Source organism: Geotrypetes seraphini, chromosome 3, assembly GCF_902459505.1.
Source record: "Geotrypetes seraphini chromosome 3, aGeoSer1.1, whole genome shotgun sequence".
In the NCBI taxonomy this organism is placed as follows: Eukaryota; Metazoa; Chordata; class Amphibia; order Gymnophiona; family Dermophiidae; genus Geotrypetes; species Geotrypetes seraphini.
In genome coordinates this window covers 325,299,549-325,312,761 of record NC_047086.1, presented here as the reverse complement: position 1 = coordinate 325,312,761, position 13,213 = coordinate 325,299,549, and the positions used below count along the sequence as shown (strand labels likewise).

The following is a 13,213-nucleotide window of genomic DNA, read 5'->3' as shown; positions in this document are numbered from 1 at the left end:
CGATAATGTAACGGGCTTAAAGACTAGTAAATAAAATAAAAACTATCAATGCCAAACTACATAAATTCATTCTGAGATTGCTTCATTTGACGCTCTAGAAGGCAACTGTCAAAGTCATGGACCTAAATAACCTGCTATCTGAAAACTGCTTTCACTCTAGCTAAAAGCATGCATGGCATTCCACAGGGCATGAAAAGGGCCAGCTCTACTATTAGGTAAGACTAGTGAGTCATCTAGGGCAGAAGTGTCTGAGGGGAAACAGACAATACAAATAATAGGCTCCACTAACTCAAAAATAACCCAGCAGCACATTCTTTTACCTGCTGGCAGAGTGGGCCACATACATGCATACAGAACAAAGTTCAATATTGAAAAGTATGATGTCAAATTATGCATTTTTACAGGGTGGTTGTGGAAGTGGTGGTGTTAGGATGGTCATGATTGTTGAGTTTAATTATCCAGATTTCAAGGCTGAAGTTTCATATAGGATATCCAATATGCTTGTACAAGCCCTGAGCATACACTGTTAAGGGATAATTCTACTGCATACTGTACATGAGCACCCTCTTTCAGGTGCCCCAATGTCACGCCATGAGTCTATAATCAAAGCGCCCACAGTTATACGAGCCATAGACCTGTAATAACTTCAAGGCACTTAAATATGGCAAGGGCACACACAACTTACCCTATTCTGTAACATACGCATGTAAGTTGAAGGCCCGCATCCCCTTGCAATTATGTGCTATGTCATTTGTGCTTGCCTTACACAACAGTGCTTAGTCAATTTACTGCCAGTAATATATATATTAAGGGCCTGATTCTATAATGTCACTTAAAAACTGAGCACCAGTTAGGACGGTGCTTAGCGTGATTCTATAAAAGTTACATGCACCTTATAGAATCATGTTTAGCACCAGTGCATGTCATAACTTTTAGGCACACCCACTTAGACCAAGGAAAACCAGACCTAAATACCTGTACCTAAGTGGTGCATGGATCAGGCATATTCTATAACAGCTACATACATTTTAGGAATGCCCACAATCCACCCATGATCCTCCCTGGTCACATCCCATTTTCAAATTTGTGCACAACACTTTGTACAATACGCCTGCAAAGTTGCACATTTAATTAATGCCACTTAGCATCAATTAGTAGGTATTAATGGGCAATTATTGGCACCGATTAGATTTGTTAAACAATTAAATTATGCATGCAAATTGGCTGTGTGCACCAATTTATACATAGAACTTAAGGTGCCATATAGAGAATTTGGTCCTAAGTGTATACTTACACATAATGGTGATAGTATTCTACACATACTCTCAAGTTGTTTGTAGAATGATATGACTCATGATGCATGCATTGTTTGCCAGAACATGGCTGTGTTCAGTCTCCATATTTTGTGCCACGTACATTAGTTGATGAATTGTACATTAAAGATTTTTGGGCTTTCTAAGTAGACCATTTGTGTTGCCTACTTGTTTTGTTTGTATTCTTTACCAAAGCCATTGGTTACCAAAGCTGTTGGTTGTAATTTTGTCTAAGCCATAAATGTGAATGAATTAAGACCTCTATACACATGTAGTTTTTGCGGATGTATCTACCTATAGTTCTAGTTGCCCACATTAAAGATTAAATAAGCTATTTTGTTGATTTTACATTAGACTGAAGCTGAAAAAAGGAGTACATTTTAAAATGGAAGAAAATGGAGAATATAATCTTAATGCAATAACCATAACACTTCAACCTAATATGAAGAAGCCAGAAAAGAGAAACAAAATTCCATAACTACATATCAGCTTTTTACGTTATTTCATTTGCTTTACACAACAAATCTAGTCCGAGATAATTCAGCACAATGGTTTAAAGAACTGGCAATGTAGCACAAAAATAGCAAAATCATTAGCAAGCACAGATAAAGAGGTAATACGTTTAGTATAGATTGAAGGCATAATAGAGGAGATGCATCAGTATAATAATATTGCAACAGAAAAATGAAGAGATACAAAACACAAAATGAAGATGAGCATGCTTCTGGTCAAGATCAGCAAATACCTTTAGATGATGCCTTTATTCTTTAAGCAGTTCCTTTAAGCAACAGTGCTAAATGAACTTACTTATGTTTGCGTGAAAAAAGTATTCAGTACATTTTCTCAGCCCATTGTAACATTTCTAGCTTAAGCTACCGTAAATGTATTTATTCTAGTACATTATACGTATAATATACAGTCGACTCCGCTTAAGTGCGAGGCCTCCGGACTAGATCACGACGTGCGCTTAAACAAAGTGTGCGCTTAATTGGAGTACCACTTTTTAGTCATGAAAAATTACAGTACGCTGTAGTCAAATGCAATAATAAACCCCACACGCAAATAATTCTACATGGTTCAGTTTCAGAATCAGCACTGTTCCATCTGCAATACACTGTAAACTTTTTTTAGAACCAACATTCTACTGAAATAATCAGTCATTTTTCTCTGCACGCAGATTGCACGATTTAGGCTGTGTATCTGAATACTGATGATGTAAAACTGGCCATAGTCATGACATCCATTTATCTCCAGATAACAACGCAGCGTGTGTAGGGACTTCAGCGCGTCTGAGAAGGAAACAATCTCTGCAGGTGTTTCATTAGTTGTGATGACTGCAGCAGTATCCCTGTCATCATCAGACTCTTGGTTGTCTGCAGTGTCCTTTATGACTGTACAGATATCGGAATTAGTACTGCCATATGATGTGGGCACATCGTTGTCAACGGCGACATACAGCTCAAACTCTTGTGGCAAGAGTCCAACTGGGAGTTCAATGGACAAAGTGTCAGCTTCAGTTGAATCCTTAGATGCGTGAATGAAGCTCGCCCATCGATAGCAATTTGAAATCACTGATGATGAGACTCGACTCCACGCCTCCCGTGCCATGTGAAGAGAGTCGAGTACTGTCATTTTTCTCACGAGCTCAGCAGCTCAGGGGGGGTGGATTCCGTGCTTGCATCAATCACCGCCATCACATAGCTTAGGACGAGTGACCTGTAATGACGTTTGAAGTTGGTGATTATCCCTTGGTCCATCGGTTGGATCAAAGATGTTGTGTTCGGTGGCAGAAACACGAGTTTGATGTTGGTTAGTCGTACGTCATTGCTGTGTGCTGCACAGTTATCACACAGCATTACAATGTGTCTCCTTTGCCTTCTCATCTGATTGTCAAGCTTCTGTAACCATTCAATCCACAGTGTCGCCATCATCCATGCGTTTTTGTTGCTTTCATATTCAACAGGCAGGCGTTTAATGTTTTTGAAGCACCTAGGATTTTGATTCTTCTCAATCACCAGTGGCTCAAGCTTTTCACTACCGTTCTTATTGCAACTGAGCAGTAATGTCAATCGTTCCTTTGGCACTTTGAAGCCAATAGTTTCGCTGCGTTTCAAAGCCAATGTCCCATCAGGGATGGCACGCCAGTACAGGCCTGTCTCATTGGCGTTGAAAACGTCGTATGGTTCATATCCACCAATGACTGATGGCAACACTTCCATGATCCATCTTTCTGCACCAAACTCATCAGTGTCTTGATTTTTGCCATGCTGCTTCTTAAATTTTATGCCATTACGAACCTTCCACCTCTCCAGCCATCCATTTGTAGCTTTGAAGTCTTCTATGCCCAGTTCTTTGGATAGCTGTGCTGCTTTCTCCATCAGCAGAGGCCCACTGATTGGCAGCTGATGACTTCTAGCTTCAGCAAGCCATCGCAGTAACACCTGTTCAATGTCTCCAGCCTTCCCAATTCTTTTCCATTTCCTGGTAGGATTGCTGTTGTTTTGCCAGCCTTTCAATATGGTTTGCTTTTTTTTTTTTGTAAATCTGAGAAATCTGGCCAGGATGAACGCTGCAATGTTTTGCAATAGAGACCTGACTATCCCATTGGTCAAATCTCTTTAAGACATCGACACGTTCAGCCAAAGACAATGACTTTTGTCCAGTGTGGTGGACACGTTCAGCCAGAGACAATGACCAGCCACAAACAAAGGTTTTTCTCTATGAGACGCCATGGTGCAGTTTTGAAAGTTTGAACACCTGGCCAGGCCTAGAATGCTGATCTGAAACATGTGGCTCATCAACGTGAGAACGTGATTGCTTTTAACCGGAGTGAACGTAACATAAACGCATAGAGGTGGGACCTATAACATCAGTGCGCATAAGCGGATTGTGTGCTGATCAGAATTGCAATTATCTGGAGTTTATGTCTATTGACTTTAATGTAAAAAAAATGGTACCACGGAGGTAGGCTGCGGATAACCGAAGTGTGCACTTAACCGACGAGCACTTAGGTAAAGTCGACTGTATAGTAAATGATAATACTATGCTAGCTTGGCTTAAAACAAATTAAAGAATTTAGGGGTCAGTATAGAAAGAGACATATGTTTAGCAGCGGCCACTTAAGGGGCAATTCTATAACTGTGTAACTAAATTTAGGTGCTCAGAAAGCACCTATTCTTTAAAGGAAAGTAGGTGTCTACTTTTCTTTCTAAAATACTAGCATAACTGGGTATATATTTGCACATATGGGTTTAGTCATCAACAATTATGCCAAACATGGAGCTGACGTAATGGTGTGCACCTAAATGCCAGGGAGAGGTATGTACAAAGGCAAATCAAAAATTAAAGGCAATTGTTAATTTACACGGAACAAAGCTAGCAAAATACAACATATGTAGTTGTACATTGCCTGTTGGATAGCTCATCCATGCACAGTACAGCATTCAGCCTTTAGTCATGTGGTAGCTACAAGGTCAGAAACATGGATACTCCATTGCAAGATTGCACCATTGAAGAACAGCGTGCAGTATTGCGCTTTCTTTGGGCAAAGGGAGTGAAATCTGTGGAAATTCACCGTGGGATATTGACTTAGTATTGACATAACACCATGAATGAGTGAAAGGTTTATGAGTGGGTAAAAAGGTTTAAAGGGAAGAACAGTTGTAACCGACGAAGGCCATTCTGGTCACCCATCAACATCGCACACACAAGAGCACATTGACAGGCAGATGCCTTGATTAGAGAAGACCGACAGACAGTGTCTCAATTGGCTGCAAATTTGGATATCAGCTATGGATTTGCATTTGCCATATTGTATGATGACTTGGGATAAAGGAAAGTCTGCACGATGAGTTCCCAAACAGCTTACTGATCTGCACAAGCAACAGCGTGTGTAGGTTGCGACCCAGTTCCTGAGACGGTAAGAAGATCCAAGTATTCAGTAGTGAACTGTCACCAATGATGATACATAGGTGAATCATTGTGACCCAGAGAGCAAAAGACAAAGCATGATGAAATAAAGGAAGCAGTGCTCACCTGGCTTCAGGAGCAGCCAAAAAACTTCTCTGCAGGAATTGGCAATATGTAATAAAAGTACCTTCTTAATGTATAGGTCACCTATCTGTGAATTTTTCTATGGCACTTTGTAGAGAGTGCCTTAATGCCCAGTTATTTATTTATTTAAAGAACTTATTATCCGCTTATCTCCTAAGCGGCTTACAAGTAAACATACACAGTAGAGGTCAAATTTTACCATACATTTTCCAGTACATTAGAAACATCAATCAGCTTTGTTTACATTATTCAACAAAAAAATTGTAGTCACTCTCAAACATTTTATTGGATGTCAGAGGGACAGCTGAAAGCTAAGATGAAAAAATGAGCCTTAAGTAATTTTCAAAATAGCAGTACATTTGTTACAAAAATGTATTGCTCTGGACAGTCCATTCAAAAGCACCGGACTCACAATTGAAAAAACAAGACTTTCTAGTGGAGGCATACTTAATTTTGTCTCTTATTCTTGTATCTAACAGCATTCTATTTTCCCATTATAAGGAAAGTGGTGATATTCAGCTGCTATCCCAACAAATAAGGAAAACCAACTGCCAAATACATAAGAACAGTAGGAAATGCAAAATGTTATTGCAGGAATCATTCACCGATTACAACAGTACACATGAATAGTTAAGGAGAGGTGATCTAAAACCTAAGGATGAGAAACTGATAGCTTCAGGTAGAAAAAACTGGTACAACAGACATCTGTAGATTTTGGAAGAAATAGCTGGAAATGGTCACTCATCTTGTAGCTGGCTGCAAAGTTTTGATAGCAGAAAATACCTAAACTAAACTAAACTAAGCCTTAAGTTTATATACCGCATCATCTCCACGGAAGTGGAGCTCGACACGGTTTACAAAGTTTAAAAATATAGGAAGAGAGAGGAGAAAGATTTTCAAGAGCATGTGAATAGAGGAGGATGTGGACAGGGGAAGAGATGTTAGATGTTAGAGAAAAGCCAGGTTTTCAGTTGTTTTCGGAAAAGTTGGAGGGAGCCCAGGTTCCGCAGCGGGATAGTGAGATCATTCCAAAGGCCTGTGATTTTGGAGAGAAGGGATTTTCCCAGTTTGCCAGCGTGGAGGATGCCGTGTAGAGAGGGGAAGGATAGTTTATATCTGTGAGCGGATCTGGTGGTAGCAGGCGTCCGGACGAGGAAGGATAGAGGGATTAGGGGCGGAAGGATGCCGTGAATGATCTTGAAGGCCAGGCAGGAGCATTTGAAATGAATTCTGGAAAGTACTGGGAGCCAGTGGAGATTGGTAAGTAGAGGGGAGACGTGATCAAATTTGCGTTTAGCAAAAATCAGCTTGGCTGCAGTATTCTGGATAAGTTGGAGTCTGCGAAGACTTTTTTTTTGTTAGGCCTACAGTAATCGAGTTTGGATAGGATGATGGATTGTACAAGGACGGTGAAATGTTGTTGGTGAAAGTAGGATCTTACTTTCCTCAGCATGTGGAGGCTGAAAAAACATGATTTTGCCAGGGAATTCAGGTGATCATCGAGGGAGAGGGAGGAATCGATAGTGATGCCGAGGACCTTGCTTGAGAATTCAAGGTGCAGAGCAGGGCCTGTGGGTAGTGTGAAGAGGGTGGGCAGGTGTAATAATTTTGGGCCGAGCCAGAGTAATTTTGTTTTAGATTCATTTAATTTCATCTGTACAGAGAGGGACCAGGCGTGAAGTCTCATTATGCATGAAGTGATATTCTCTTGGAGGTTTGTGAGGTTCTGGTCAGTTTCGAGGAAGATAAATATGTCGTCTGCGTATGTGTATATTGTTTCAAGGGGGGTTAATTTGAGGAGCTTCAGGGAGGTCATGTACATGTTGAAGAGAATAGGGGAGCCCTGTGGGACACCACAGGATGGTGACCACAGAGCGGATTTGGAGCCGTTTGTGTTGACAATGTAGGAACGCGCGCGAAGGAAGTTTGAGAACCACTTTAGGACAAAGGAGTCTATTCCTATCTCAGAAAGTTGGTAGATTAATATGTCATGGTGCACGATAGAGAAATGCACAATGGTAGTACATCTCATTCTTTGGAGACTTTGTAAACATTACAATACTGCTGTACTAGAAAAGCACTTGGATTGTGGCCTAAAGAGAATTATGGAGAATGAATAGGTCAAGATCCCCTGGGACATTCCAATTCCACCTGATAAAAAGCTGGATTCAAAAATACCGGATGCAGTGCTACAAGTGAAAAACAACAGACTAGCATTGATCACAGAAGTGTCAGTCCCAAGCGATTACTCTGTGCATCAGGTGGAGAGGGAAAACATTTTTAAATACCAGGAAACGGAGTCAGAGAGCTATAAAAATTTGAGGGGGTTTTTTCTCTTTTAATTTGTTGAGCCTGGTTATTTTGGCAAATTCTGAGTGAATATGAACAAAACTAGCCCATTTGGAGACACTGCCTTTGAGAGAAGCCATGGCCATCTAGGCCGCATCTCTCCACCCCTTCCCTGGAGCTGTGAATGCTGCTGTTGTGACATCTCTGGCTCTCATTTTTATGCTTTCATCTGTAGGGCTAAAAGAACCCAGTGTAATCAAGGCAGTGGGGTGGGCAGCAGCAGGGCCTGAAACAGGTTGGGCAGGCAGGACCCAGGTGGCAGAAACAACAGCAGAAGTAGAGAAGGGTAAGTAGAAAAAGATTTTTCTCTTTGTTCACATTGTAGTATGTATTACTAACAGAATCTACTGTGGGGGGGGGGGTGGGGGGGGGAACCTGGCCAACAGTGACTGGAATGGCAAGTGGCAAGGTTACAAGATCCTATTTTTCTGCACTGATCGGCCAACAGATTCAGGATTCCTACTTCCTTTGCTTCCCAGAACCTAGGGAGTCTCCTACAACCAGATGTAGCAAGTATGCAAAGCATTGTATACCATAAAAGCTCCCCTCTCCTTTCACTGCCTTAACCATGCTCTTCTCACAGTCTGCTGCAAAATAGCAAGGAACATAGTTCTGTCTTAACAGCCTAGCTATCAGTTCTCTATCATTCTGTTATGAAATGGGCAGAGATACGGCTATCATCCATCACCTACTGTAGGTGTGCAGCACAGCCAGCCTATACTCTGATGCTGATGCATTCCCATTATATGTATAGCCTGTTCTTGCTTTGTACAGCTGCCACCAGTGATCTGATTATTCCAGATGTTGCTGGTGATATGCATACTAATCTTTCTGCCTTGGCCAGCTGTCTGTAGCCAGGCGCAGTACTGATTATATGGTCTGGGAATTACTCACCTTTTAAAAGTTGCCCTGGAGGGCACTTTGCAATTAGGAACTAAAGATGCAGTAACCTACCTCTTAAATCCCACATTCTCAATCACCTGCAGGGGCTGGTCATCCAGGGTAATCATTTTCCCCTATGCATCTTGTTATCTTTTATGCTGTCTATTGCATGCCCTTGAGCAGTGATGTTGAGCACCATCCCATTAACTCTACAATGGCTTGTTTAGACAAGTGTCATGGCTGATCACCTGCCACCTCACTTGAGGAAGAAGCTGGTGGCTCAGCTTAGAAAATAAATATTTTCTTTTCTGTAGCATTCCTACCACTGCAGGATGGAGTCCCCAGCCTAATATCACTGCCCTCTCCTAAATCTAGCTCATAAGGGTGCTATTCTCTCAAATGACGCAGCATGTCACTGTTCAAAAGATGCCCCGATTAGCGGCTCTTTATTAATGGCCTTCTGAAAATACAAATTGATCATCCACTTGATAATATATATCCCATGGAATTGAACACAATACAAACTAACTCCCCCCCCCCCCTTTTACTAAACCGTGATAGCAGTTATTAGCGCAGGGAGCCACGCTGAATGCTCCGTGCTGCTCCCAATGCTCATAGAGTTTCTATGAGCGTTGGGAGCAGCGTGAAGCATTCAGCGCGGCTCCATGCGATAATAACTGCTATTGCGGTTTAGTAAAAGGGGGGGTATATGTGGTTAACTGCTAAATTATCACAAAGCCTCTTAACTTGGCTCTGCGCTAGCAGTTACCATATAAACTAACTAACTGTCCTCCCGATGCAGGAAAGGGTTCTCTGTGGGTACTGAAAGTACAAGCATTCTGCATAATGTTAATCTTCAACAAAAGAGTCAATTTCTCCAAATTTGGGATCCCTATATTCAGTCTTTGTCCCCAAGAGTCTGGAGTGACATTTTGAACTCCTTCTAATCTTGCTCCAGGCCCGTGTGCTGGTGATCTGTTGGCGCGGGGGTTCCTGGGTGCGTGAGAGGACAATTTCTTTCTTTCTTTTACTTTTATTTCAAAACTTATTTCCCTTTTTTTTTCTCTTCTTCTCTTCTCTCTTCTGGTCTGTGGCTTCAGAGGAATGTGAAGATTGAGGTTCCTTCTTTGGCAGTGGGCTATCTGAGTCCAAGTCTACTATATTTTGGTTTTTGCTTTGCATCTGGTTCTGGTGGGGGGCGGGGGGTAAGGAGGTTGAATCTGTATCATTTCTATCCTGGTTATATTTGGTTGTATTCCTAGGTTGATTGTATTTGTAGGCTGGATTTTATTTTTGAAAATAAAAATTGATTATACATAAACTATATCAAAATGTTTTTAATGAATCTTCTATTTTTCTGGTACCTGCAATTTGGGCATCTGATTTGCTTAAGAATATCTGTATTGAAAGAATACTTACATAATCTGGTCGTGACATTTGTGCATCCAAAGGGGTTGGAATTGCTGGTTTGGCAATATGTAAGTAATGGTACCCTCCAGGAAGAATACCCCCTAGTGGAAATAAAAATAGACAATTAAATGTCAATGGTCCTGTTTCACACCTCACACAATGTGATGCAAAGTATAGTATGATTTATTTTAGAAACAACATTAATAATCTTGATATTTACACAAAAATATGATCCTTGCAATATGGAAATTTACAAAATAATAAACATATCTATGTTATATACACTGATGGTTAAATAAGATCATAATCATTCCGTTGTTTACCATAATTATGCCAGATTAACTAAAGTGCACTACTGTGTAAGTGCAGACTAATGTCACTATTAAAAAAATAGGTCCCATTCTGCAGTAAATAATAAACATATATAATGTGTACTAATACACTATAGTAAGTGGTAACACAGTATTGCCTTTTAGTAAATCTAGCTCACCACCGGCTTTCTTATTAGAGGTGAAAGAGCTCCAAGACATCTCAAATTCCTGGCACCCCTATCTGATATTGTACCCTTTTTAGTAATGGAAGCATAAATGTAAAACCCTGTTTTACGCATAAAAGTTCATATAGTGATAAGAAATACATACTTCGGGAGAGAGGAGATATGATAGAAACGTTTAAATACCTATGTAATATAAATGCGCATGAATCGAGTTTCTTTTAATTGAGAGGAAGCTCTGGAATGAGAGGGCATAGGATGAAGTTAACAGGTGATAGGCTCCAGAGTAATCAAAGGAAATACTTTTTTACAGAAAGGGCGGTAGATGCGTGGAACAGTCTCCCGGAAGTGGTGGAAACAGAGACTGTGTCTGAATTCAAGAAGGTGTGGGATAGGCACGTGGGATCTCTCAGAGAGAGAGAGAGAAAGAGATAATGATTACTGCAGACTGGCAGATTAGATGGGCCATTTGGCCTTTATCTGCCAGCTTGTTTCTATGCTTCTACATAATCCATGTGTTTGTGTGTTCTGCGACAGAGTGTGAGTGACGTGTGGGTGGATTGTGACTTGCAAACTTAATTATAAAATACTGTATGTGTTTAAGTGCATACTTTACAAACCAATATTTACTCTTGTGCTAGGGTTGCCATATTTTACGAAGGGCAAATCCAGATGCACGGCCCTGGCTCATTCCACCCCCAGCTCTGCCTTGTTCTGCCTCTAATTTGCCCCATTCTGCTTCCAACCCCGCCCTATTCTGCCTCTAGCCCCACCCTGTTCCATCTCTAGTCCCACCCCAAAAGAGCCTCATCTCTTTTTTCCTGATCTCCAGACCATGTCTTGAGAGCCTTCGTCATAAGCAGATGCGTGTTATGTCATCCAGCATAAGCATGCGTGTTATGTCATGCTTGTTGAAGGCCCTCCAGACATGGATGGAGCTCAGGGCTTTCAAAACCCGAACAAACTGCCCGGTTTTGGAAAGTCCGTTCCTAAAAAAAGGACATATTTGGGGTTTCCCGGATGTCTGGTAACCCTGTGTCCAACTAGGCATAAATGGCTCTGGGTCCAATCTAGTCACAATTTCTGTGAGTTTACCTATAAAAACACATAAGGATCTATGGGGTCAATATTCAAAGCGATTTAAATGACCCGAAATGGCTCCTGGCAATCTAAATTGCTTATGGCTAACTGGGCATTTTCACTGGAATTTAAATGGATAATGACACTGAAAATGCTTGGTTATGATTGAAGTCTACAAAATCCTGAGTGGAGTAGAACGGTTACAAGTGGATCAATTTTTCATTCAGTCAAAAATTACAAAGACTAGGGGACACTGAATGAAGTTACAGAAAAATACTTTTTTAAAACCAATAGGAGGAAATATTTTTTCACTCAGAAAATAGTTAAGCTTTGAAACGCATTGCCAAAGATTGTGGTAAGAGCGGATAGCGTAGCTGGTTTTAAGAAGGGTTTGGATAATTTCCTGCAGGAAAAGTCCATAGTCTGTTATTGAAAAGACATGGGGCAAGCCACTGCTTGCCCTGGATCAGTAGCATGTTGCTACTCCTTGGGTTTTGGCCATGTACTAGGGACCTGGATTGGCCACTGTGAAAACATGCTACTAGGCTTGATGCACCATTGGTCTGACCCAGTAAGACTATTCTTATGTCCTTAGGCTGAAATCAGCTATTTTGTGGGCATTCTGGGGTTGGTGTTGGTACTTAGCTGGTTAAGTGCTTATTTTCAGCAATCCTACTATACTGGTTATTCAAAGGAAAATTTAATGTCAGAATGGCAAAGTTCAAAACAAATACTACAACTTGCAAAACACAAAACAAAAATATCCAAAAGGAAAACCCTGGTTGCTTTCAGGATTTTCTCCTCATCAAAGTCAGAATTGAGCTCTGTGAATCTGCTCCCACCAGAGCTCCTTACACCAAGGCTTCAAAAGCCTGCTCTTAGCAGGTTTCTCAAAAATGCAGTTCTCCTGCTTTAATGCCTCGAACATACTCAGTCTCAGCACAAGCCTCCAGCTTATTTTGTAGCACTGCTGGGTTCAGGGGAGTATCTCAGGTTTGCCTTACCAAAAGCACTAAACAGCTTTCAAAAATAACCTCCCGGATTTTTAGCAAACCTCTCCCCACTAAACACTCCCAGCTTTAAATAAATTGTGCTGAGGAACACAACAGTGCAGAACCCAAAACTCTCACAGTTCCAACAGTCATTGTAGCTGGCTGACAAAAACACTCAGATCAAAAAAATAGCAAACAGAAAAAAAAACCTCATAGCTTTCAGTTCAGTCCTTGAAAAGGGTTGCCAAGCCTACTTCCATTGGCTCGGGAGTCACTTCCAAACCCTCAGGGACCAGCTCTCCTTGCAACTCCAGTTGCATTTCTTCCTCTGCTTCCAACAGCTCTGGAGTGGATCCGGCCTCTTCCACTTCCATAGGGTCACAGGTATTACCCCTGCATGAGCCAGCACTGCTCTCTTGGGAAAAAGCCTGTGTCTTCCCTCACACCTCCTCTTCCAAGGGCAAACTACTGGCTTTTTCAGGAGAAGGAGCCACACCCTGCTCTACCTGAGCCTGCTCACAAGTGTGCTGCTCTCTCTGGCTCCCTCCGGTGGACGCCAAGAAAATCACATGGACCAGGGCAGGCACGAAGCCTGGCTGGTCACACTGTGCAATTCTAGATTCCACATTTAGGGTCAAATT

At 41.4% G+C, this 13,213-nt stretch overlaps 1 protein-coding gene across 3 annotated transcripts in view; it reads right to left on the bottom strand.

Annotated features, from left to right (window-relative positions):
* The window catches only part of CFAP61 (cilia and flagella associated protein 61), a 481,993-nt gene that overhangs the window by 83,585 nt on the left and 385,195 nt on the right, over nt 1-13,213 (bottom strand). For all 3 annotated transcript variants that reach the window (XM_033939263.1, XM_033939265.1, XM_033939264.1), the window contains one exon: nt 10,017-10,108. In XM_033939263.1, the coding sequence (XP_033795154.1) occupies nt 10,017-10,108 (92 nt within the window). The remainder of the gene's footprint in view (nt 1-10,016; nt 10,109-13,213) is intronic.